The following is a 27,934-nucleotide window of genomic DNA, read 5'->3' on the forward strand; positions in this document are numbered from 1 at the left end:
CCTGTTTTTATATGGTGTTTGTGAACACACAATCCTGAATTCTACCAGATACTCTTAAAAAGCAACTATATTAGCTCAGCCTGAACAGGGTCCCCGCTGAGATCATACATGGTTGCCAGCCAGACAGCTCCCCACTCTTTTGTGACTGGATGGGGACGGGAAGGTAGGGGAAAGGGGTAGGGGATGCTGTCATTAATTTCACTTTTGCCTGCAGGAGGAATCTTGTCATCTTCTGGCTCCCCAAACTATTTTCAATCTGGGTGTTTTATTTCTTAGTTCCTGAAGGCTACTGGCACACAGATTAGCTCTCACTTTTCATCATCTTGACATGAAATGGAAAATCAGTTTGTGGCTATTTTCATAGCCTGTGATTTACTCCTGTTCTTGTATCCATCTCCCCTTCGTGTTCTTTGTTTGGACATAGTTTTATCTCCTGTGTCTGTGGCCTTTTGTTCTGCTGGGATTTTCATGATCCTTCTTCCTTCGCCTGCCTCCTCCCCGTTCCCGCAAACCCCCAGAGCCCTGTTGGGCCTTCGTTCTCTCTTGGTCCCCAGTTCCTTGCCCTGCCCCTTTTTTGCACTTGCTGCTTCTTGCCCGGCTGCCTGTCTCTCCCGTCCCTGTCTGTTCCACACACTGCTCTACTTCTCCGTGTCTTCTAGGTCCATCTCATGTACCTACAGGGCTCCCTCAGCAGTGGCCCACGATACAGCTGAGAACAAGCAGACATGCTGAACCCACCCGTAACCATTCTTGTAGACGAATGGATTACCCGCCAAATTGTTAGGCATACATGTGTTTTTATGGCAGCGGATGCCAGGGCTTCCAGTTTCCTGGCCACCATGCAGAAGCATGAATTGGAACGTGGAAATAGAACATTCGATGAGAAGCACTAAAGTGGAATTTTAAGGAACCATGGGCTTTTCTGTCAGACATAGATTGAAGTTTCTGTTCTTTTGCTTATTAGCTTTGTGGCTTTGGGCAAATTCATTCATTTAACAGATACTTATTGAGCACCTATGATGTGCCTTGTTTAGTTTTTAGGGAGCCAGTTAATAGCCCTCTGTCTTCCCCTTTTATGTTCATAACCAATTGAGAAATAAGACCTAGAGAGGAAAATATTAGCTTTATCGAGTGATGAAAGCCAGATTGGAGGGTGTGGCTTTGATGTGCAGCCACCCTAGGTTTACTAATCTTCTCCCCTGAATTAGACTGCAGGCCTGCCTCTCTTCTCTACCCAGCACACAAGCCAGTGTAAAGGGTGGGTGTGGAAGAAGGGCTAGTGGGAAGAGAGTGGAAAGGCCCATGGGCTTGGCAGGGCTGAGCATTCTTAGTCTGTTCTCCTAAACTCACTGCTCAGGCAAGCCTGGCAGTCCTCCTCCCCAGGGAAGGGTTGAGTGAGAAGGCTGAGAAAAAGGCACTTTACTCTCCCATCCAGGGAAACAGGAGGGGTGAGTTTTCCCTCTTAATTGTAAGCATTACACTTAATCAGTGATTGCCATAGTAAGCAAAATTAATATTGCTGCTATGTTTCTTCACCTGTAGAATACAGACAATCATACCTATCTCTTACTGTGGCTGTGGGGACTAGAATGACATGAGATACTATTTACAAAGAATATGAGTCCCTGTAAACTGTCCTGCTTTGGTCAGGACCAGCCTGAAGTACAAATGGTCATTCAGGAATCTGATACGTCTTTGTTGCCCTCTCTCTCTTCTCTTTCTGAGCCCTAATTTGGTCATTTCTCCCCTCCTCATCCCCGTTAAAATAAAAAAAAAATAGGAAGTGGGAATACCGGTCCTAAAGTTTTGATTTCCAATACGCACACTGGCCAAATCTTTTCTAATCCTGGCTTATGTGTTTTAGAAAAACTCATTAATTTGGACAAAGAAAGCATTTAGAACAATTAAGTCTACTTTAGAACTACAAAACCGGTTGTACCTGAAGGGTCACTAAAGTACAATATGTAGTCACAAACAGGTATTATTATTTGTGAAATATATGTCTTGATTCCTCACATTATTGTTTATATTAACTTCAATGATACTCGTGTGTTTCTCTTTTACCATAGAAAATAATTGAGGTGAGCCTTGAAACCACAATGATGAAGCTAAGGAGTTTTGGGAAAGATCTTTCAGGGCATTTGGACTTTATGTTCAGCAGGAACATAAAGCAGGAGTCTGTTGACGATAACTGACAACACGATCAGGTTTGTATTTTAGGAAGAAGTCATGCAGCAGCACTTGGAGAGTGGAGTGGAGGAGCAGGAGGAAGCGAGCCCGGGAAAACAGGTGGGAGGTTCTGAGTGAGTCAGGTGAGAGGCTCACCTCAGGTAGTGGAGATCAAGGGCAGGGCCACATTGAAGAGGGTTTAGGAACAGAATTGGCAGGGTTTGGGTGAGAGGGGGAAAGAGAGTTGCATCAGATAAAAAGACTGTTTTTTAAAATTACAGGATTTCACTCTCTCTCTGACCCTCCCCCGTTCATGCTGTCTCTCCCTGTCTCAAAAATAAACAAACATTAAAAAATTTAAAAAAAAAATCTTAAAAAAAAAAAAAAAATTACAGGATTTCAAATGGTAGTCCTGCCAGAGGCCCTTTCCCAGCAGGATTAGAGGGTTAAAATGGGGAATCCAGCCTAGGAAGACAGTTGGAGCCAAAAGAAAGATGGAGTTGGCCAATAAAAGGGGTGGACCACTCCCCCAGGAGGGAGCTGGAGAAGGAACCCCCTGCCCAGCCAGAGCTGCAGGGTCTGGCATAACACAGTGATTGCCTGCACTGACTGCAAAGAGAGAAGAGGAGAAAGGAAGGCAGAAAAAGAAGTCACTCTGTTAGGGACATTTGGGGGCCACATGCTTTCGAGAATGTGAGGATGTTATAAACTCTCCTCACTCTTGCATAATTATGTCTACCCAGTTTTGTTTTGTTTTTTTTTTCAAACACAGATCTAGCAAAAGTACTTCATTAGATACGTTGCTAGATGTTATTTGTATTGTGGACTGTATCTTTATCTCTGGGGTTTTTTTAATTGGATTCTTCTTTTGCCTTAAATTGCCTGGGTTAGAAAGAATTCAGTCCCTCGACAGGCTCTCTCCTTGTAGTCTGTTTTTATAGGATGCTACAAGAACTCTTAGATTTTAAAAACAAAGATCTAAAAACTGTGAATAAGAAAAGATCAGTGAATACTCTTGCAAAGTGGAAGGGGAAGGAGAGGGAAATGATTTTATGGCTTTAGAACAGTCCATGATGTTCTTCTCACCCTTTTATATCTATATATTGTCTAAAGGATTTTCTTGATTGAACATAGTGCTCTGGTCCCTCATAGCAGAGCATTATTGGCATATCAGTGGTGAACATATGCTTTAAATTTTAGAAGTGATTATATAAGGCAGTGAAAAACTATTTCCTCTGTTGAAAGACTAAAACTTTTCTGTTCATTTCATAGTTTTTAAAGACACTCAGTATTGGAGTGGATAGTTTTTAACTAATGACATGTTACAAAGCTTTTGTTCTTATTTATAGAAGCAGTGTACAAAGCATTGTTGTTGTTGTTGTTGTTGTTTGAGGTATTTTGTGATGCTAAACTGCCCAGCAACACTAGAGATTCAATAGTGAATCAGCAATTTCTGCCAGCTCCCCCTGAGACTTTTTTTAATGTTTATTTATTTATTTTGACACAGAGAGAAATATGTCACGTGCGCATACGTGAGCAAGTGAGGGGGGGGATAGAGACAGAATCCCAAGCAGGCTCCGTGCTGTCGGCACAGAGCCCGATGCAGGGCTTGATCCCACAAACCATGAAATCATGACCTGAGCCGAAACCAAGAGTAGGACTTTACCAACTGAGCCACCCAGGCGCCCCACCCCTCAAAGACTTTTTCTGTGCACCCATTTTGTGCAAAGTACATGATAGGAGCTGAATACAGTACCGTGTTTATGGATTGTAGGCTCCCTGGTGGTTCACTCATCTTCCCAGGCCCCTGTGCCAAGAAAAATGCCAGGCATCATTCCAATTCCATATACATGTTAATTCACTTAATCCTTAGAACGACCCTATGAGTTAGTTACCTGCCGTTTTTTTTTGTTTGTTTGTTTGTTTGTTTGGTTTTTTAGCCCCATTCTGTGGCTAAGAAAATAGGGGCATAAGGAAAAAAATTGACTTGCCCAAAGTTTGATGACTACTAAATGGCTGAGATAGGATTCAAACCAAAATAGTCTGAAACTGCAGCATCCATACTGTAATCATTACACTGTGCTTCCCATTCTGCTCAGGCCATAACTGTTGAATTCGTGAAGAAATTTCTTAATAAAGTCATAATAGGTTGAGAAGCCCAGAGTGATTGGCTGGTGGTAAGCTATTAGAACTGCAACGTGGGTTTTAACACACTTGATTATAATTCACATCAAATTTAAACTTCGCGTCTGTCAGGTGTGTGAGTGAGTGCCTTGCTCCAGCTCTTCTCCAGAATTCCCCTTGCCAACATTTCCCCCAACCAAAAGTACCCCGGTTTTGTCTTTGGACCCAGCTCCTTGTTTCAAAGACTCAAGCCGCAAGGAGCTGGCAGGAGAGGCTGAATGGGCTGACAGTCAGTGGGGGCAGGAGTCAGGAATGACAGTGTGGCTTGAAAGGCTGCATGGCACTCACTCTCCCTGGAAACGCTCTGTCAGACTCAGGAAGTGTGATTTAATCCTGGTGGAGATAATTCTATTTCATACCCTAGAGTGGATTTCTAACAGAATTTTATTCTCAGTCTCGCCCTGGGAAGCTTTACCAGTAAATAATTTGGAGGGCATTATATTTGCCCTGGTAGCTGAACTACACAAAATAGGGGTTTGTTCTTCTGCCAGCCTACGTCCTTTTCCCTTAAAAGGCTCTTCAGAGGGGACCTGAGAACCTGCTGCCCCGACAGAAGATGCCTGGACCGTGGCCCAGCAGTGCCCTCCGCAGGGTTTGGGGGAGGAGGGAAGACTGTAATGAAATCAAAAGAGCCACTGTTGATCTTGAAAGAACATCAGCCGTACCGATGACACAAGGATTCTTTTCCCCCGTCAGCTCTGAGACCCATCTTTTGGTATTTGTTGTGAGGCAACCCTAGGCAGAGAGACTAAGGAAAAAAAAATAGCAAATATGCATAAGGGACTTGCTGAGTTCTAAGTGCTTTGTAGGCCTTACCCCACTTAGTCCTTATGTCGAAAGCACTGCTTGAATCCCCCTTTTATAGATGATGAAACTGAGGCACAGAGAGGTGAAATAGTTCCCACCAGTTCACACAGGTAGGAAGTGGCAGAGCCAGGATTCACTCCCAGGCAGTGTGGCTCCAGAATCCATGCTCTCACCTCGAGTCATGCCCTTTCCTTGGACTGTCAACTGCTCAGAGACACCATCTTGTTCGCAATTAGACAGAAACTATTGTTTCAAAAAACAGGGGCTCCATATTTGAATTAGCAAACCCAGAGGTTTGGTATTCTCTCCAGAGTGGTTGAGAATCTCTTCTTTAACAAGATTTGGCTTTGGGTCAGGCAGGATATTTCTCAGATTACCTGCTAGATTAAAACCTGTCACCCCTGCCCTTGAGATGACTCTGGCACAGCCCCGCTACTGAGGTCCCGCTTGTCCAGCGGGTCCTCCTTCCCAACAACCCAGGTTGTTATGCCAAAAAGCAAGCAGCAAACCATTCCCCACGTCTGCACAGATGCTCTTTTAGCCCAGGTGAAATGGGGCCCCTTGGCAGCTAAGATGACTTTGAGTGACAGAAGAGATGCTGCCTGGCCACCTGCTACCTCCCTATTTAATGTCCCTTTCTGTCCTCAGGTGCCTTCTCTGTCTCCTGTCCTTACTCTCAGAATGCTGTTAACTAATCCTTTGTAAAGCATTAACTGATAATTAAGGAGCTAACTTCAAGTCCTTTGAGATAGGTCTCCTCCCTATCTTAGGCTACTTGATTTTGAAGAGTCTAGCCAACAGAGTTCTGGCAGTTCTCTCTGCTAGTAGGAAGCTCGGACTCACTAAAAAACTCCTCCAGATGAGTTCAGCTGCACTCCTGCCCCCAAAGTGGTCTTGCAGGATGAGAGAGAGGATGGCCTTTGATGGATCACAGGTAGCCACATCTCCTTTTCCCTTAGCACACACAGACCCCTTTTGCAGGAATAAATGTAGATGGGGTGCCAACCCCTTCTTATAGTATAGAACAGAGGTTTATAAGCTATAGCTTGCACCAGAATCACATGGGAGCTTGTTTAAAATGCATATTCCAGGATTCTGGACCCAGAGATTCTGCTTTAGAAAGAATACATTTTGGGCAAGTGCCCCTGGGTGAATGTGATATGGAGGCCTGAGAAATACTAGCATAGAGTCATCTCTCTACTTGCTGGTTTATTTTTTTAAATATAATTTATTGTCACATTGGCTTACATACAACACCAGTGCTCATACCAACAAGTGCCCTCCTCAATGGCCATCACCCGTTTTCCCCTCTCCCCTACCCCCATCCACCCTCAGTTTCTTCTCTGTATTTAAGAGTCCCTTGTGGTTTGCCTCCCTCCCTCTCTGTTTGTAACTATTTTTTCCCCTTCCCTTCCCCCATGGTCTTCTGTTAAGTTTCTCAAGATCCACATATGAGTGAAAACATATATCTGTCCTTCTCTGACTGACTTATTTCACTCAGCATAATACCTTCCAGTTCCATCCATATTGCTGCAAATGGCATGATTTCATTCTTTCTCATTGCCAAGTAGTATTCCATCGTATATATAAATCACATCTTCTTTATCCATTCATCAGTTGATGATGGACATTTAGGCTCTTTCCATAGTTTAGCTATTGTTGAAAGTGCTGCTATAAACATTGGGGTACACGTGCCCCTATGCATCAGCACTCCTGTATCCCTTGGATAAATTCCTCATAGTGCTATTGCCGGGTCATAGGGGTAGTTCTATTTTTAACTTTTTGAGGAACCTCCACACTGTTTTCCAGAGTGGCTGCACCAGTTTGCATTCCCACCAGCAGTGCAAGAGGGTTCCCATTTCTCCACATCCTCACCAGCATCTGTAGTTTCCTGAGTTGTTCATTTTAGCCACTCTGACCAGCATGAGGTGGTATCTCAGTGTGGCTTTGATTTGTATTTCCTTGATGATAAGTGACATTGAATATCTTTTCATGTGTCTGTTGGCCATCTGGATGTCTTCTTTGGAAAAGTATGTATTCATGTCTTCTGCCCATTTCTTCACTGGATTATTTGTTTTTCTGGTGTTGAGTTTGGTAAGTTCTTTATAGATTTTGGATACTAACCCTTTATCCGATAGGTCATTTGCAAATATCTTTTCTCATTCTGTCGGTTGCCTTTTAGTTTTGTTGATTGTTTCCTTTGCAGTGCAGAAGTTTTTAATCTTGATGAGGTCCCAGTAGTTCAGTTTTGCTTTTAGTTCCCTTGCCTTTGGAGATGTGTCGAGCAAGGAATTGCTGTGGCTGAGGTCAAAGAGGTTGTTGCCTGCTCTTTCCTCTAGGTTTTTGATGGTTTCCTGTCTCACGTTTAGGTCTTTCATCCATTTTGACATTTATTTTTGTGTATGGTGTAAGTGATCTAGTTTCATTCTTCTATATGTTGCTGTCCAGTTCTCCCAGCACCATTTGCTAAAGAGACTGTCTTTTTTCCTCTACTTTCTGGTTTAAAGGGGCCCTCTCTGAATGGAACTGGGATAAACTCATTGCTTCTCTCAGCCCCTGCTAAGGTACTTGTCTTCTGAGTCTATAATACGAGAGAGTCATTAGTGCAGTGAAACATACTTATTAACAAAACTCAGCTAAAGATTCAAGTCAATGAAAACCTCAAAAAACACCCTGATTTTGATAAATGTGTGATGGACAATGAAAGGAAAATAACTTTTGAATACCTGAAAACAGAGTGAAGCACATGTTCTTTGGAAAACCTTGACAGCTTATTCAAGATGTAGAGTCCAGGCTTGGCTACAGAGTACCGTGTTTAACCACAACAAAGTACAACTACTTAATGCATCTAAGTTTGTTGAATATTATCATTTTGCCTCTGTTTCATTGTCTTAGTGTCTCTCTCTCTTTTACACACACACACACACACACACACACACACACACGCACGAACACACAAGGAGAATATCGGAAACAAGTGCTTTTATGTATCCTTTTGACTCAGAATTAAAGAACCAGATAATCCCCTATAAAAATTCATAAACATTTCTTTATACATAGGTTAAAGATATTGCGGGTTTAGTTCCAGGCCACAGCAGTAAAGCAAATACCACAATAAAGCAAGTCAAATGAATTTTGTTGGTTTCCCAGTGCATATAAAAGTTCTGTTTACACTCTACTAATATTCTGCTAAGTATGTGATAGCATTATATCTAAAAAACAAACAGTACAAATGCCTTTATTTAAATATACTTTATTGTCAGGGCGCCTGGGTGGTTCAGTTGGTTGAGCGTCCAACTTCGGCTCAGGTCATGATCTTGCGGTTTATGAGTTCAAACCCAACATCGGCCCTCTGCTGGTAGCGTGGAGCCTTCTTGGTATCCTCTGTTCCTCTCTCTCTCTGCCCCTCCTCCACGCTTTCTCTCTTTCTCTCTCTCTCTCTCTCTCTCTCTCTCTCTCTCTCTCTCTGAAAAACAAGCATTTAAAAAAATAAATACACTTTATTGCTAAAAGATGCTACGTCATCAGAGCTCTTAGTGAGTTGTAATTTTTTTGCTGGTGGGGGGTTTTGCTTTGATGTTGCCTGCTGCTCACTGATCAGGGTGATAGCTGTGGAGGCAATTTCTTAAAACAAGACAACAATGAAGTTTGACACATTGATTGAATCTTCTTTTCATGAATGATTTTTCTGCAGCATATGAGGCTGTTTGCAAGCATTTTACCCACAGTAGAACTTCTTTTAATGTTGGAATCAATCCTCTCAAATCCTGACACTGCTTTATCATGTAAGTTGATGCCATATTCTCAATCCTTTGCTGTCATTTCAACAGTCTTCACAGCATCTTCACCAGGAGTAGATTTCATCTCAAGAAACCACCGTCTATGCTCATTCATAAACAATTCCTCATCCGTGAAAGTTTTATCATGATTACAGCCATTCACTCACATGTTCAGGCTCCACTTCCCATTCTAGTTCTCTTGCTATTTCTACCACACCTGCTGTTACTTCTCTCACTGAAGTCCTGAGCCCCTCCAAGCCATCCACGAGGGTGGGAATCAACTTCTTCCAAACTCCAAATCATGTTGACAATTTGACCACGAATCATGAATGTTCTTAATGTCATCTAGAATGGTGAATCCTTTCCAGAAGGTTTTTAATGGACTTTGCCCAGGTCCACCAGAGGAACCATATATCTATATCTTTATGTGTTGTGTTAGGCATGAAACAACATTAATCTTGTTCTACATCTTCCAGGCTCTTGGGTGGAGTGAGTAGTAACTCAATGTCAGTGAGTAGTAATATTTTGAAAAGAATCTTTTTTCTGAGCAGGAATTCTCAACAGTGGGCTTAAAATATTCAGTAAATTATGTTATGAACAGATGTGCTGTAATCCACGCTTTGTGGTTCCATTTCTAGAGCACAAGCAGAGTGGGTTTAGCAAAATTCTTAAGAGGCCTAGGGCTTTCAGAATGATAAGTGAGCAGGGTGCCTGGGCGGCTCATCAGTGAAGTATCTGACTCTTGATTTCAGCTCAGGTCATGATCTCATGGTTCATGAGCTCAAGCCCCACGTTTGGCTCTGTGCTGACAGTGCTGAGCCTACTTGGGATTCTGTCTCTCTCCCTCTCTCTCTGCCTCTTCTCCACTTGTGCACTCTCTCTCTTTCTTTCTCTCTCTCAAAATAAATAAGTAAACACTAAAAAACATATTTAAAAAAAAAATAGTAAGTGCGCATTGGCTTCAGCTTAAAGTCGCCAGCTGGATCAGCTCCTAGAGAGTCCTCCTGTCCTTTGAAGCTTTGAAGCCCGGTATTTGAAGCCAGGTATCTCTAGCAGTGAAAGTCTTAGATGGCATCTTCATCCAATAGAAGGATGCTTTGTCTACATTGAAAATCTCATATAGTGGAGCCCCCTTCATGACTTGACTTAGGTAGGTCTTCTGGATACCCTGCTGCAGCTTCTACGTCAGCACTTGCTGCATTACCTTGCACTTTTATTTACTGAAATGGCTTCTTCCCTTAAATCCCTTGAAACAACTCCTGCTAGAATTAATTGCTTCTCTCATTTCCTACCAGTGTTCCTATTTTAGGAAAGAGTCATTAGTGTCGCCTTCAGCCTTCTTAGAATCGAAGAGAGTTGGGGTCTGGCTCTGGATCCGGCCTTGCATTAAGAGAATGTTGTGGCTGGTTTGATCTTCTATCCAGACCACTAAAACTTTATTCATATCAGCAATAGGATTGTTTTGCTTTCTTATCATTGGTGTGTTCCCTGGAGTAGCACCTTTAATTTCCTTCAAGAACTTTTCCGTTGCATTCACAACTTGGCTAACTGTTCGGCAACTTTTGGCCTATCTCGGCTTTCATCATGCCTTCCTCACTAAGTTTAGGTCATTTCTAGCTTTTGATTTAAAGTGAGAGACATGTGCCTCTTCCTGTCACTTGAACACTTGGAGGCTCTGGTAGGGTTATTAATTGGCCTAATTTCAACACATTGTGTCTCAGGGAACCAGAGAGGCCTGAGGAGAGGGAGAGAGATGAGGGGAACCGCTGGTTGGTGGAGCAGTCAGAACATAACACATTTATCAGTCACGTTTGCTGTTTTATATGGGTACAGTTTGCGGCACCTTACAACAATTACAATAGTAACATCAAATATCATTTGTCACAGATTGCCATAATAAATCTAATAATAATGAAAACATTTGAAATAGTGCAAGAATTACCACGATGTGACCCGGAGACCTGAAGTGAGCAAATGCTGTTGCAAAAACAGCACTGTTGGACTTGGCTCGACGCAGGGCTGCCACAGACCTTCAGTTTGTTAAAAACAAAAGCAAAAACAAAAACCACTGTATCTGCGGAACATAATAAAGCAAAGTGCAGTAAAACAAGATATGCCTGTAGTGCAAAAATAATCTGTGCATAAATTATCTAAGGAGAACTGCTGACTAGATCATGAAGACTATCACTTATCTAGTTAAGAGAGGGCCTTGACAGAAGTCAGGAATTATATAACTGCTCTGATCAAGCCAGTTCTTCCTGTTTAGAAAGGGTACTCCCTTTTCTTATAAAAATGTTAACCATTTTTTTCTATTTAATCTGCTGAAAGCCTTTCCTAATCCATCCGAGTCCAGTGCCATGTTCTGGTCTGCCACTTATGTCTCTATTAAAGCTATAAAATATTAGTAACAGTTGTCAGAATTTCACCTTCAGTTAAACTCCCTGAGTCCTGTCTGCCCTGGAGCCCTCCTTGCCTTTAAGCCTACTTCCAGCTAATGTCAGATCTGGTTAACAGGTGCAGGGCAGAGCCAGACCGGGATGGTGGACAGGAGAGACTCGTCTTCTAGAAGTTGGGTTGGAGTCTTCAGCTGTATGATCTTACATAGGTCATTTCATTTCTCTGTGCTTTAGTTTTCTTGTCCAGAACATGAGAGCAACAGCATCCACTCCAGAGAACAATTGTGAGGTTTAAGTGAGGTAATTATGCAAAATGTCACACAGGTCCCGTGCCTGGCAATAGTAGGTGCCTGTAAAGGTCGAGGTCTTGCCCTTCTTTCTCAGGCAATAGGGAGAGGATTGAGCTAAATGACTCCCAGAGGCCGCATCTAGCACTAGCCATCTGCTTCTGGGAGAGCAAGGAGTATAGGGTGCAGGGAAAACAAAGGAAAAAATACTGACCTACTACGATTCAAAGATCTCTGTGAAATCATTTCAGACCATGGAAAATACAGTGAAAACAAACAAACACCAAGAAGGCAGGAAATGAACGTCACCTTGACCGTTTGGTCCTGAGAACCGGAAAACTAAAAAATTCAGTTTCCTCAGCTGCTTCCAGGAAGGGTTAGGAGAACAATGTTTGATTAGCCTGACAATGATCTTTAATATTGATGCAGAGCAAGCATGGCTTAACCAGACCAAAAAAAAAATTTAAGTGTTAATTTTACATACGTATTTACTTTTTCATGATGGAAGATCAGGGCAAGGAAATGAAACGCCAACCCAGTGTGTCCCCAACAAGCTCTGAGTTCCTTCGCCTACTCTGCACTCAGAGTGGGAGGATTGGCCGTCAACATGTATAGAGTGCCCAGCTTTGTGGAGCCTTGGTCTGTACTATCCTGCTAACACGTACTGAAACTACAGTTGACCATCCCTGAGTTATGGAGGGGACACTGGAGCCCAATGTCTGCATGTCTCTGCTCCCTGTTTACCTGCCACCCCTGTTGCTGAACCCAAACCTGACAAATCAGGAAGGTCGCCAGAAGGTTGGGAGTCTAGTTTCCCATGCAAGGATAAAATAGCCATCTCCTGTTTTGAAATGAACAAGATGAGGCTTATTCATCACGTTATCAGGCTTGCTGACCGTGTTGCAGCCGCCAACTTTCACGGCCATTTGGCCACAGGCTGAGAGATACACTACTGGGGCTCCGCAGGCCCAAAGCAGGGATGCTCAAGAATCCTTCAGTTGTCTACCGTCTGTGGAAATCCGGAAAAATACCACTGCTGGTAATCAGGCTCCTTCCATCATTTTCTTGCACCGGCGTCACTTGTAGGGGAGCAGGCAGGGCAAAAAAAACATGACTGGAAGGTAAAGACAAAATGGATGGTTGGGTTACTCTTCTGAGGTGTCCTCTGACGGATAAGATGAATCGCGCCAGGTCAGCACTATGCCTGTGACAGAGTGAAGGAAGAGCCTTGTGAACACTCTCAAGAGTTTGAAAAATGCCATAATTACACTCCTTGACTTTTGGGTGGATCATAATAATAACTGCCACTTATTGAATTTTTAAAATGGGCCAAGCACTACATCAGATGCTTTTACACGTATTAGCTTATTTAATCTCCACAGTAACACTATTAAGTAGATGCCGTTTTCCTCATGTTCTGGTTTGTTTCTGGTTAATGACTCTTCCCCACCCCTCACATTCTCTCCCTACCTACTACAAGCTCCCAAGAAGAAGAATGCATTAAAGCTTATTATCTGCCTCCCCACGGCACCATCAGGCCAGTGTCATCTGGCCCTGTGTGTCTTTGTTTCCAGTATTTACCACGAGAAGCCAAACCCCGAAGATAAAGTTTCACCTGGACATAACAGCTCTGTGAGATTATGATCTGTCTCAAGCTCCTGCCCCTCCCTAACCCCCCAAACCCTTTCATTAGCCCTCAGTAACTTACAGTCAGTCCACAAAATCTGCCTCTTCTTTCCTGCCTCTTGCTCTGGTGTCTCTTTTCCTCAGAAGACCACACCACTTCATCACATATTTGCTTACAAGTCACCTCCTCCCAGCTCTTACTTGACCTCCGTATCTCCTCTTTCCTTAGCCTGCTCTGTGTTGTATGTTCACACATGCATCTGTTATTTTCTGTCTACCCACTGCAACGTACACTTTGTGAAGTCAGGGACTTTTGTTCATCAGTACATTCCTAATACCCAGAATAGTACCTGGCATGTTATCTTTGCTCAATAAATACTTCTTGAATGAAGTAATCCATAAGTGAGGAAACTGAGCCATGGAATGGATAAGCAGTTTGTCCCTGGTCACACTGCTGTGAAACAGCCAACCCATGTCTGTGTGATCGTAAATCCCTGGCCCATAAGCACCATGTTGTCCAGCCTCTTGATGGATTGTGTGAATGCAACATAAACAAGAATATTCTGACTGAACTGGAGTAATCAGTGTCAATATAGGGAACTTAACTGGAGAAGATCCTACAGGATGAAAACTTACTGTTGTTTTTTTATTGCAATGTGCGATATTGTGATTTAGAAGAAAAGCATGTTTATGGCCATTCAGGTGACCCAAAATATATTTCTCGTATATATCTGGTCTTAATCCACAGTTCCTGACTCAAAGCTCCTCTAAAACTGTTAGAATTTCCTAAGTAATGAGAGCAGTAAAGGTTTTATTTGGAGAGCCCTTAAGATGGGGGCTGGTTGCCAGCGTAGCCAACCGTGTGATTAGAGGGTTAGCACTTTAAGTGCCAACCCCCCTCCCAACCTTCAGGGAGGGGAGAGAGGCTGGAGGTACATTCAGTCACCAGTGGCCAATGATTTAGTCAATCATGACTGTGTAAGGAAGCCTCCACAAAAACCCGAGAAGACAGGGTTCGGAGAGCTTCTAGGTTAGTGAACACAAGGTGATTTGGGGAGAATGGCAAGTTCCAAGAGGGCATGGAAGCTCCACGTGCCCATAACTTGCCCTGTGTATCTCCTCATCTGGCTGTTGATTCATATCCCTTAACATCCTTTGTAATAAATCAGTAATCTAGCGAGTAAATGTCTTTTTCTGGGTTCTGTGAGCTATTCTAGCAAATTAATTGAACTCAAGCAAGGGATTGTGGGAACCTCTGATTTAGAGCCATTTAGGCAGAAGTACCAGTAACAGCATGGGCTTGCGGTATCCTGAGTTCGAGCAGGTAGCTGGAGCCTCCAGTTTGTAGCCTGTCAGCCAGAAGCACAGGTACCATCCTGGGTGTGTGACTGGTATCTGAAGTGAAGGGTGGACTTATAGGACTGAGCCCTTTACCTTTGGAATCTGATTCTGTCTCTGTGTAGGTAGTGTCAGAATTGAGTCAAATTGTAAGACACCCGGCTGGTATCTAGATCACTGTTGGTGTGGGGAAGCCTACACACACACACACACACACGTTGGAATTTGGTCCAGGAACCTCATTTACATTAGGAACAGTTTTTTTGAGTTGTCACCAAGCAAAGTACAAGTAATTGATAATTTGAGGAGCCAGCAATAAAATCAGTATCCTTACAACATGAGCACATTAGACTAGATAAAAAGCAATTTATTAAATTTACCTTTTTTTAAAATTTTTTTTTAATGTTTATTTACTTTTGAGACAGAGAGAGATAGAGCATGAATGGGGGAGGGTCAGAGAGAGGGAGACACAGAATCCGAAACAGGCTCCAGGCTCTGAGCTGTCAGCACAGAGCCCGACGCGGGGCTCGAACTCACAGACCGCAAGATCATGACCTGAGCCAAAGTCGGCCGCTCAACCGACTGAGCCACCCAGGTGCCCCTAAATTTACCTTTTTAAAAGAAGATGAAAGCAAGATCATGACCTGAGTCGAAGTCAGACGCTTAGCCGACTAAGCCACCCAGGTGCCCCAGGAATGATTTTTTAATGGCAAAGAAGGAGAAATTAAAGATAGTGTAAAGGATGTCAATTTTTAATTGAAATACTGTTCATACATTTGTTGTATCAGTTTTAGGCATACATCGTAGTCATTCCATATGTCTATAAATTAAGTTGTACTTAACCACAAGTGTAGCTATCATGTGAAAGCACACAACAGTATTACTAAAGGATTGACTCTAGTCCATTGGCTGTACCTTGTATCCCTAGGACTTACTCATTCCGTAGCTGGAAGCCGGTATCTCTCTCGCAAAGGTGTCAATTCTTTATCTAACCTAAGTATTTTGGTGGTAAACACAATTACCTCTTGTTCAGCATGTATAAATTGGCGGTCTGTTTTTCTGTGAACACTGCTAAAAGCATCATTACAAATGATGTCATTACATTAATAAGTTCAGTTTCATTCTTCACTCACAAAAAAAAAAGAAGAAAATGAAAGCTATACCTGTGTCAAGAGAAGCTAGAAAGTATCCAGGTAGACTATTGCACGTTCATGCTGCAAAGCAGCGAATGCCTATGTAGCACATGGAATGGAAGCAGTGATGGAATTGGAAAAGTAGACCTCAGAATGCTACATACACAATGATGACAACTCTGAAAATTCTGTGTGTTAGCAGTGGAATTGTAAGAGACCTTAAGTTCATAAATAGCTGTTGATTATAGTGTTTAGGATTCATTTGGTTATTTCACATTATTTTTGATATTTAGATGTTTCTGTTTAACTGTTAATACTCAGATGATCAAATATCCATAAAAAAGAAGAAATGCAATGTACCACATTGTGAGCCAAGGAATACGTCATCCCATCTGCTACTCATCCTTTTCCTTTCTGCCGTCCACTTCCACTGGTCGTGGACACTCAGCACTGCCTTTCCTCCGGCTTCACCCGAGCTTTCTGGTCCCCTGACTAACCTCTACATGTTACAGACCACCTGCTCTCCAACTGCATTTTCTTCCTCCCTCCCTTGATTATTCACAGATGCTTCTCCCTCCAGTTTTCAGAGCTGTTTCCTCACTGCTCTTGCCCTCCTCCTCTGTGGCTGAGGTCTTTCACCTCCCCTTCCCATTCTGGAGTACTTGCTCACCTGGCCCTTCCTGTGGCATTGCCCTCATCCATGTCTCACTGTGTCTGCTCCCTGTGCTTCAATGCTCTTAGCCCTGCCAGCGCAAATGTTGTTTCTGCCCTGACATGATCCATTCCTCGTCTGACTCTGCATTTGCTATTCTGTGTCTTTGTTCTTCCCATACCAGTACAGATTCTTGGTAAATACACTCTGGCTGGGGCACCTGGGTGGCTAAGTCGGTTAAGCATCTGAAACTTGGTTTTGGCTCAGGTCATGATTTCACAGTTCAGGGGTTCGAGCCCCACATCAGGCTCTGCACTGATGGTGCAGAGCCTGCTTGGGATTTTCTGTCTCCTCTCTTTCTGCCTCTCTCTCTGTCAAAATAAATAAACTTAAAAAAAAATTTTTTTGAATCCACTCTGGCTAATTGAAATAGGAAAAGAATTTAGTGAAAGGCTATTGAAAGCTAAAATTATGTGATTTATAAGAAATATATTATTTGGTCATTTGAATGAATGAATGAAATGAATATATTTCTCATATGTATTTAGTCTTGGTCCAAGATTTCCAGCTCAAGGCTCCTAAAACCCTTGGAATTTCCTGTGATAGGGCAATGAATGAGTCTTGTGTTACAGTAACGAAGGTGACTTTTGAGTCCTAGTTGCCAGGAGGACCAACCCTGTGATTAGAAGGTTGGAACTTTCAAGTTCCCCCCAAACCCCATCTAGGGGGAGGGAAGAAGGTCTGGAGGTTGAATCAGCCAATGGCCAGTGACTTAGTCATGACTATATAGTAAAGTCCCCATAAACACCCAAAAGGACTGGGTTCAGAGAACTTCTGGGTTGGTGGACACTTGGAGATTGGGGACAGTGGTGTGCTATACCTCCCCCTTCCTCTGACTATTCACGTCCTTTAATAAATTGGTAAACATAAATGTTTCCCTGAGTTCTGTGAGCTGCTCTAGGAAATTAAAAGAACCTACCGAGAAAGTCATTCTAACTTCCAGGCTATAGCCTGTCAATCAGAAATACAGGTTTAATAGCCTGGGGCTTGTGACTGATGTCTGAAGTAGGGAGTGAGGAGCATTCTCATAGGACTGGTCCTTAAACTTGTGGATGCTGGTACTATCCCCAGATAACGTCAAAATTGAGTTAAATTCTCAGTCATGCTGCTGATATCTGAGAATTGCTTGGTACTGTGTGTAGGGACACCATCCACACTCCTCCCCCCTACACACACACACACACACACACACACACACACACACTTTGGAATTGGGTCTGGGAACCTTAAAAGAAGAGCTCTCAGAATTACTGAGAAAGCCAGTGAGGTTGGACTAGAAAACATGGAGGGACAAGATGGGAGCAGAACAGTTAGGGCCATGGCCAAAATTCCATGGCCACAGACCTGGTTTGGGAAGACACTTCTGCCACTGCTACTGGAGAGCGAACACTGTACCTGCCACTGCGAGTACTGGACAGGAGTCTCTTCAATGGCACCTTTGTCACAGAAACCGTTTCTTCTCCAGAGTTGCTTTTCTACACCCCTGGCTCTTGGTCAGATCTAGGCAGAAACATCTGGCCAAGTCACTGGCCTGTCCACGAGCTGCTGAGGGGACCTAGAAAGGAGTCTCACTTAGGCCATGAGAGCTGGGCTCTGCTTGCTGCCACAGTTCATACGGTAAGAAATTGCTCAAACAGATTCTAGGCAGGAACAAAACCCAAAACACCACATGGCCCATTCCCAATTCATGACAGTTGTTTTAATAAACTTTCTGCAACTTCCTTAAGTCCTTGAAGCTGTTTCTTCTAACCTCTCCCTCAGCAAGAACTCTGGAACGTAGTTCAATCCAAAATTAAAACATTAGGGGTCACAGATATCTATACAAAGACATCAAACAGCATGATTTAGAACAGAAAGAAAAGGAGTCAATCTAAATTTCTAACAGGGAAGAGTTAATTGAATTATGAGCTAGCCATAGAATTAAATATAGGCAGTCATTAAAAATCATGGAATTTAAAAAAATTTTTATAACACACAAAACTATAGCTAACCAGAATTCTACAATATTTATATATAAGCTCTCACAATTATGTATGTGCATATGTGATCCTGTTTTCTAGTAAAATATAAATGTTTATATAAAGACATTCACTGAAAGAGAATATACCAAAATTTAACAGATTGATGAGATTGGAAAGGTTACTTTTTTTCTTTATGCTTTTTGTGGTTTACACAATGAGCTGAAAATTATTAGCATTTAAAAGAAAATCCACTGGGAGCAAACTTCCAGTGGCATCATTCTTATCCTTTGTCGTGTTCTCAAAATATACAATTTTTCCCAAACCAACCTCAAAAATACTCAGAATTCTAACTCTTTTCTCCTGGTGTTGAAAGAATTCACTCTTTTCTGTAGAGTAAGTTCCTCCCTCACCACCAGTTCCACTGATCTTTATGTTCACGTATAGATCATTCATTCCATCCTATAAACCTTTTCCCCAGCCTGCTTCACTCACCCAGCTCCTCCTGGAGCTCTCTTCCCCTTTGGGCTCACTCTTCTCCTGCCCTGTATTTTAGCCCAAAGATTCACTGGAATAGCTATCCCTGAGGTGTCCATTACTCTTCTCTTGGCCAAATCTGATGATCTCTATCTTTGTAGCTTTCTTGGCTATAAGAAATATTGATTCGTTATCTTTGACACACTTTGGGTCATAGGCTAAGTCAGGTGACCTTGTGGGTTTCTTATTTTTCTAAAATAAGAAGATGCGCTCTTAAGCACTTTATCTGACTTTGCTTCCTGTTAAGCCTTATATCTATGACGTTTTTCTCCCTGTGTCTCCGGACTATTCCTCCACCTCAGTGTTTGCTCCCTCCCGCATCTTCCCCATTTACCTGTCTACAAAGTGAAACCAGTATCCTAATAAACAGGACTGTTGATTTTGAAACCTGTGACCTCCACAGAGACTACCTGCTTAAGCCAGCTCAGCTTTGACAGTGGCCTCTAGTTCTCCAGCTTTATCCATGACCCTGGAAGCTCTGCAGAACCTTCCCTGCAGCTCTGTCCCTGCCATTCACGAACTGTCTCCAGCCTCCACCTCCACCAGCAAGAAGCTGTTTGAAAGCCTAGCTTTCAGGCAGGTACCTCAGAGTCAGACTCTGCTTTTCTGCCCATTCCCTGCACTTGCAGCCCTAGTTGGGCTCCCCATCTGGCTTTTAATCTCTCCTTCACGTGCCCCCTGTTGGATCGCTCTCAGCTTCATGGTTTCTTACCTTCAAAACAATCCAGACCCCAAAGGTCTTGGCCCACATTGTGTGTATGGAGTTCCCACTAGGCCAGAAGTTGAGTTCAGACTCCCCAAATTAACTATATTTCTTCATACATGCCAGTGTTATGTTTCAGCCAACAGGACTTGGGCCTGTGGTGACCCACATCTACAGAGCAACAATCCTTTTGTAACCATTGATCCTTGATCCAGCTCATCTACCCTCATGACTTTATATTAGCCCTGACCTCTTTCTGTTTTCTTGACCTATAACTTGTATTATCCTTAGTACATCTCTTGGATTTTCTGCTCTCAGAGAAAGTTTATTTATTGGCTCGTTAATTCATCTAGCAGGCACATATTGAACACTTAACAGTTGGCACTACAACTAGTCAGAGGCTAGTCAGGGAGTTAGACAAAATCAAGGGCTACGTCAATTAGTACACTTTTTATTACTAGTGACAGAAGTCCCGATTCATGCTGTCTTAAGTAAAAATGGAATGTATTCCCTCACATACCTGGCAAGTCTAGAGATAGATCTGGTTTCCTTCAGGCACAGCTGGATTCATGGATCATAAATGCTACCTTTGGGACCTGGCCTGTCTTCATCTCTCAGTTCTGTTCTCTTCTGCTTTGTGATGGCTTCATTCTCAGGGTAGCAAGAGAAGTGTTAACAGTGCCAGGCCTACATCCTCCAAGGTTTTCGTATAGCAGAAAAGTCACTGCTCTCTCAGCAGCCCCAACAAATGTCCCGCTCCATCTTGTGGTTTTCTCACTGGATTAGGTGCTCTTCCCTGAACAAGTGACTTCTGTCAGGGGAATTTGATGCCAGGACTGGTCAGACTGGAGTCATATGTCCTCTCCTTATAGTTGGTTATGGAGTCTACCCAAGCACTTAAGTTGAGAGAGAGAGAGAGAAATACAGTACAATGGTTCCCTGAAGAAAAGGCAAGTGGATGTGGGATGATTTTCTAAAAACCTGTCAGTTACAGATGAATGGATAAAGAAGGTGTGGTTTATATATACAATGGAATACTACTTGGCAATGAGAAAGAATGAAATCTGGCCATTTGCAGCACCGTGATGGAACTGGAGGGTATTATGCTAAGTGAAATAAGTCAAGCAGAGAAAGACAGATACCATATGTTTTCACTCATATGTAGATCCTGAGAAACTTAACAGAAGACAATGGGGGAGGGGAAGAGAGGAAAAAAAGTTACAGAGAGAGAAGGAGGCAAACCTTAAGAGACTCTTAAATACTGAGAACAAACTGAGGGTTGATGGGAGATGGGGGAGAGGGGAAAGTGGGTGATGGGCATTGAGGAGGGCACCTGTTGGGATGAGCACTGAGTGTTGTATGGAAACCAACTTGACAATAAATTATATTTAATATAAAAAAAGCTGTCAGTTACAGCTTTTATGTTTATGCTAAGTGTGTATGATAGAGTTACAAATGGAGTTGAGTGTAGCAAATGGAGCATTCCACTCTATATACAATGGGCAAAAGATTCCCCACCCCTCCTTTACCCCTTCACTCCTTTGAGCAAAATTTAGTGAGTGCCTTTTGTTGTTCCAGGTGTAGAACATAGATGGTCCTAGAAGTTGCCCATAAGGAGCTTACAAAGTAGAAAGGAGGAAAGACAGTAAAAGCAATGCCCCCATATTTCTTGAGAATGTCCATTTTAAGAAATAGAAATATGAAGAGTATTTCTGTGTTTTTTTAAAAAGACAAGATCAACCATTATATCGTTTAACATCTTTTTTACTTAAAATTCTGTTTTGTTCAATGCTTGGAATAAGTCTTTCTGATATGCTTCATTAAACAGTGGAAACTCCACAGTCCACAATTTTTTAATTGTCTTGCCTAGGCTTCTGTAAAATGCAGGATCAAAACCTGTGCTTAATTAAAAGTAGCTTTCCTTCGCCAAAGTTTTCCTCAAGATGAATTTGCCATTTTTAAAAATTTTTTTTAATGTTTATTTATTTCTGAGACAGAGAGACAGAGCATGAGTGGGGGAGGGGCAGAGAGAGAGGGAGACACAGAATCCAAAGTAGGCTCCAGGCTCCGAGCTGTCAGCACAGAGCCTGATGCGGGGCTCGAACTCACAGACTGCAAGTTCATGACCTGAGCTGAAGTCGGACGCTTAACCAACTGAGCCACCCAGGTGCCCCATGCCATTTTTTTTTAAATACTTGATTTATGGTTTTGTGGTTTTATCGTATCGAGGACTTTGATAGTAAGGTGCCTCAAAATAGAAATAGAGGACAGAGATAAACAAATGAATACCTTTAATTTCCACTTTTAGCTTAACAATCTCTATTTCTGATCTGTAGCAGGTTGTTAATGCATCTCCCACCAATGGCCAGTCATTTCCCTGCCTGTATACAGACATTTCCATCAGAACATTCACAGTTTGTATGTTCAGGTAGTGAAATGAACACACATGGATATGTACATTTGTTTCAAAGGCAACGAACATGAAAATATTTTTGTGACATTGAAGACCCAACAAGCAATCTTTACATTATTTTTTAGCTGTAGGTTTTATTTTGTTCAGTTCCATGTAAAAAAGATTGAGAAATGCAACACAAATAAGCCAAGGATCAGGGAATACATTAATGCAGTGGTTCTCAACTAGAGACATTTGGCAATGCCTGGAGACATTCTTAATTGTCTTGCCTACTGGAATCTTGTGGGTAGAGGCCAGGGGTGCTGTTAAACATCCTACAATGTGCAGGACAGGCCACCACAATGAAAAATTATCCTGTCCAAAATGTCAGTAATGCCACTGTTGAGAAACCTTGCATCAATAGGATTTTTAGAATTCTGAACTCTGAAAGGATTCAGAACAATCTTGTAATTTAGGCATAAGACAAAACTAGAGGCGAATTAGAGTCATAGAATTAGAAGAATCCTGGAGCTGACAGGGAAAGTCATTGAGTCCACTCTCCCTGTACATATGGTAACCGAGTCCCAGGTAAAAAGTGACTGAAGCAATAGACGTCCTCCACTCCTAAACATGCGATCAGGCAACTTACCAAATCTCTCTGTGCCTCAGTTTCCTATTCTGCAAAAAGGGACAATAAAACTTGCCTCAAATGATTGCTGTGAGGAGTAATTAAAATAATGTGTGTGGACTGTTTAGTACAGTACCTGGCCACAGTGAGTTGTTGATAAAGAGTGGCAGTGAGAGCCTAGGTGGTGATTCTCGTTACTGTCCCAACAGTAAAGAGACAGTAATTGAACCCTGTTCAGTTCAACACTGTTGAACAGGGTTGTACCCTGTTCCCGACTCTCAGTCCCATGTTCTTTCTATTACAGTGTCTTCAGGGTCTGTGAAGAAAAAGTTATAAGGGCAACTCAATAGGGATCAAAGAAGATTGGTCTGGAGAGCAGCTTAGTAGCTGGTAATTTAAGAAAAACTAAACAAAAACTCTTCATAAAGACAGGGGGTAGGTAGGTAGCCACTTTAAGGAAGGCATAAAAAAGATTGGTTCCCACCTGAAACAGGCTACCTTCTCTCTTCCCAAAGTCCTGTGGATGGTGTGTCAGGTGGGCTTGCCTCCAGGAAGGGCGGAGCCTAGATCAGATAACTTATCAAACCCTGAGAGCCCTGAGCGAGTCTTACAGCCCTGGCAGAATGTCCGTCCAGTCCATCGTCTATCAGGACAGTCTCTGAAATGCCGAGATGGTCAGACAGTATATCTGGAGACCCTTTCAACTCTAAGATTCTCTGATGTCTGATAAGTTTTGTGGACTATGTGCTGGAAAGATCATGTGACATTGTAGATAATGCCCAGCAGGCACGTGTAGACAGCCACAAATCTCCTGTTTTTTGATTTGTGGAGTAAAAAAAAAAAAAAAATGCTTTATTAGGCTTTGCTAAGTAAATACGGGCACATGATTACAATGTTGTGCAAAACAATTTTTCTCAGAAAATAATAATAAATTATCTTACCGACAATTCCATGAAATAGGCTTCCTCTCATTTTCTTAAAAGTCTTCTAAAAAGTCTTTGCAGTTGCTCTAGGAGTTGGATTTCTGTTTCTCTTGTTACTTTTGCCAAATAACAATTGTTATTTCTAAATTGTTTTTAACCGGTGGCTTTTTATAAAAATTAGCAAAATTCAAAAGCATCAAAATCCCTGGACCACAAACACAGATTAAATTCTCGTGAGGGGAAAAAAAACCTCATTCATTTAGTAGCCTTCTCTCAAATATCCCATTTGTTGGCCTGGACTCCTAAAATGATTATACATACCCCACAAAAATACCCTACATAGTCATTTAAAGACATTTTCTTCTACATCTTACATGTCAATGCTCCAACCGTTATAAAGATTATTTTAGAAAATCAACAAGAACAAGTTGGTACGTGAGAAAATAGTGACTCATAGCTGACTTTATCTGTCTTCTGTGTATTTGTGTGACCCGCAAGCAATTGGAGAAGAGCAACACAACACAGTGGATCCTGGCTGAGCATCAGGCACTGTGCTAGACACCCTCTGGTAGCAGAGAAGTTAAGTTGTTTGCCTGGAGCCACTGGCCCAGAGAAGTTAAGTTGTTTGCCTCGAGCCACACAGCTGGTAAGCAGGAGAGCCAGCACGGAGCCCTGTCTACTCCTATGTGCATGGGGTTTGCTGCACACTAGATCGTGATAAGGAATAATTCAAGGCTTAGGATAATAAAAAGTGTCCTCTAAGATGTGACTGTTTTTAACTTTAAATGCCTCATTTAGATTAGTATTCTGTATGTTAATTTGACCTTCAACTTTTTTTTTTTTTTAAGGTGTTGTGTAATGGACCAGGAACGTGTGTTCCTGTCTGCGTATCTGCCCTTCTCCTTGGGATACTAGGAATAAAGAAAGTGATCATTGTCTATGTTGAAAGCATCTGCCGAGTAGAACATTTATCCCTGTCCGGAAAGATTCTGTTTCACCTCTCCGATTACTTCATTGTTCAGTGGCCGGCTCTTAAGGAGAAGTATCCCAAGTCTGTGTACCTCGGGCGAATTGTCTGACAAATGACAACTTTCTTCTCTAGAATTTTGCCGTCAAACATATTTATCACAATTGGGGGAGAGAAAAACTACATGTTTATTATAAAGGTTTCTGAAGGTCCTGAGAATTATTGGTGGTGAGGAGTAAAAAATGTGTAACTCAGTAAAGAAACTGAGGGTGCTCTTATAAAACAAACGTTTATAAATCATTAAGTATTTATGCTTCTGTGCACCAAATTTCTTTTCTTTTCTGTCACTACCTGCAAGTTATCTGTTGACTTGACTTAGTAATATTTTTCCTACAACTAAATATAGAATTAGTATGACTAGTAACATTTCCTGTTCTGCAGCTCTTTGTTTTGTTTTGTTTTGTTTACAATATTCTGCATTGTAGCAGAGAAAGATATTTCTTAGTTTTTGTTCAGCTACAACAGGCTTTATTTCCTGTATGGAAGCAGTAAAGTCCCTATTGAATCCTTTCAGTATAAAGGAAGCAGTTATATTAAATGGGCTTCATGACAATTTGCATTCCACAGGCTTCCAGAACTGTGAGCATACACCAGTATCTTTTTTTATTCTTTGGTTTTGCTTTGTGAGTAGTTGCCCTGAATCCAGAATATCTTTTGAAATGTCTTGTTTAATTGTTAAAATAAATTAAAAGGTGGCTACTGTCATAGTAATAAAAACATGATTCTGTGTTTCCGGAATCCAAACTCAAAACATTTTTTTCCTTTACATTTTGTATTTGTTTATGTTAAGTTTATTTATCTATTTAGAATGTGTGTGCAAGCACATGACTAGGGTAGGGGCGGGGTGGGGGTAGAGAATGAGAGAATCCAAAGCAAGCTCTATGCCGTCATCCCAGAGCCCAGTAAGGGTTTTGAACTCACGAACTGTGAGATCATGACCGTAGCCGAAATCAAGAGTCGGGCACTAAACTGAACCACCCAACCCCTGAAACTCAAAACCATTTTTACAGATGTTCAAGTGGAGGGGTGCCTGGGTGGCTCAGTTGGTTAAGCGTCTGACTTCGGCTCAGGTCATGATCTCATGGTCTGTGAGTTCGAGCCCCATGTTGGGCTCTTTGCTGACAGCTCAGAGCCTGGAGCCTGCTTTGGATTCTGTGTCTCCCTCTCTCTCAGCCCCTCCCCCACTTGTGCTGTGTCTCTATCAAAAATAAATAAATGTAAAAAAAAAAAAATTTTTTTTTAAATGTTCAATTGGGACCCCTGGGTGGCTCACTTAGTTAAGTGTCTGACTCTTGATCTCAGCTCAGGTCTTAATTTCAGGGTTGTGAGTTCAAGCCCCACATTGGGCTACATGCTGGGCATAGAGCCTACTTTAAAAAAAAAAAAAATGCTTTAGTAAATTCACATTGTCATGGCTGTAACTGTCCCTAGCATTTTGGGATGTTTAGGCTTGGCAGAGTATATTTAAAAAAAAATTTTTTTATTTAACGTTTATTTATTATTGAGAGACACGGAGACACAGAACATGAGCAGGGGAGGGGTCGAGAGATGGAGAGACACAGAATCTGAAGCAGGCTCCAGGCTCTGAGCTGTTGCAGAGCCCGACATGGGGCTCAAACTCACAAACCGCAAATCCATGACCTGAGCTGAAGTCGGACGCTTAACCGACTAAGCCACCCAGGCACCCCTTGGCAGAGTGTAGTTTTACTAAGCATTTAGGTAAGTTCTCGCTGGCCAGGTATTCTTCTAAGCACTTGTCAAATATTAACTCATTTAATCCTAATAACAACTCAATGAGGTAGGGACTATTACTATCCCCCTTTTACAGGTGACTTGTCTAAAATCACATGACCTTGGGGCGCCTGGGTGGCGCAGTCGGTTAAGCGTCTGACTTCAGCCAGGTCACGATCTCGCGGTCTGTGAGTTCGAGCCCCGCGTCAGGCTCTGGGCTGATGGCTCGGAGCCTGGAGCCTGTTTCCGATTCTGTGTCTCCCTCTCTCTCTGCCCCTCCCCCGTTCATGCTCTGTCTCTCTCTGTCCCAAAAATAAATAAAAAACGTTGAAAAAAAAAAAAATTTTAAATCACATGACCAGAGGGGCGCCTGGGTGGCTCTGTCGGTTGGGTGTCCGACTTCGGCTCAGGTCATGATCTCGCGGTCCGTGAGTTCGAGCCCCGCATCGGGCTCTGTGCTGACAGCTCAGAGCCTGGAGCCTGCTTCGGATTCTGTGTCTCCCTCTCTCTGACCCTCCCCCGTTCATGCTCTCTCTCTGTCTCAAAAATGAATCAACGTTAAAAAAAATAAAATAAAATAAAGTAAAATCACATGACCAGATTCAAGCCTAGGGCAGCCTAGCTTGAGAGCAAAGCCAGTTTCATGGGCATGTGGCCTGTGCAACCACATAGGGACCCACACTCAGGAGGGCCCTGCACTTGGGTTAGTACTCTGCTGTCACTCTCAAATTTCTTAATACATATGGGACAAAGGACCCACGTTTTATTTTGCACTGGACACCACCAATTATTTAGTTGGTCCTGCTTGAGAATCTGTGACAACACGCAGTGCAGAGCCTGGCCTGGTGGCTCCTCAGCGAACAGACATTCCATTCCCCCTTCTCCAAGCTCTCGCCTTTAACAAGGCAACAGACAGTGAGAAGAGCTCTTGTAGTGTTTGAGTTTTTATTTTTCCCTTCTAAATCTGCTTAATGAAGAGATCACTGTCAGTGAAAATAACTAGAGACTGACTGTCAGAGTACCTGAGATGCCGTGAAATTAAAATGCTGAGGCTGATTCAGCCTTTATTGTTCTCTCGGAACATCTCTGGCTAAAGTAGGAGCGTCTGTCGTCAGGACATTTTCCTAGGTGTTTGGCTGAGAAAACTCTCAGAATAAGGATGGTATTTTGCCACAGGTCAGCCTAGTGATAGTTCATTGTGTGCCTTGACTTTAATCATCAAATCTCAGGTGCTGTCCCTGCTTCCATTGATGGAAAGGCCTAGAATGTCAGATGAAATAAGCCTCTACTTTTCTAGACAGAAAGTGATCTTTTTAGGGATAATAGCATGTATATTTCTTCACCTTTCAATTTTTTTTCTGCACTTTGTTTAAGTGGCACTAGGTAAATAAGTGAAATTGGACCGTGTTCAGGTCAGTTAATGCCTGTCAGTGTGCCAGTGCAGCTTCCCCCGGGTCCCCACAGGTAATCCTGCCACAGAGAATCCCGTCAGGCCATGGAGAGTTGTAGAAAAGATGCCATAAGTTTTTCCAGCAATGTATGTCCCAGATGTTTTGCAGAGCCTTAACCTAGACCGTGGTTAGCCTGGAATGTCAGAGAAAGAA

The 27,934-nt window shown here is 42.5% G+C and overlaps 1 protein-coding gene across 1 annotated transcript in view; it reads left to right on the forward strand.

Moving 5' to 3' along the window:
- Nucleotides 1-25,350, forward strand: part of ALG14 (ALG14 UDP-N-acetylglucosaminyltransferase subunit) — a 101,581-nt gene extending 76,231 nt beyond the window's left edge. The window contains exon 4 of the mRNA XM_019457573.2: nt 24,421-25,350. Coding sequence (XP_019313118.1) covers nt 24,421-24,651 — 231 coding nt within the window. The 3' untranslated portion in view covers nt 24,652-25,350. The remainder of the gene's footprint in view (nt 1-24,420) is intronic.
- The last annotated feature ends 2,584 nt before the right edge of the window (nt 25,351-27,934 follow it).

This window comes from Panthera pardus, unplaced genomic scaffold (genome assembly GCF_024362965.1).
Source record: "Panthera pardus isolate Hobbes unplaced genomic scaffold, ASM2436296v1 HiC_scaffold_11, whole genome shotgun sequence".
Taxonomy (NCBI): Eukaryota; Metazoa; Chordata; class Mammalia; order Carnivora; family Felidae; genus Panthera; species Panthera pardus.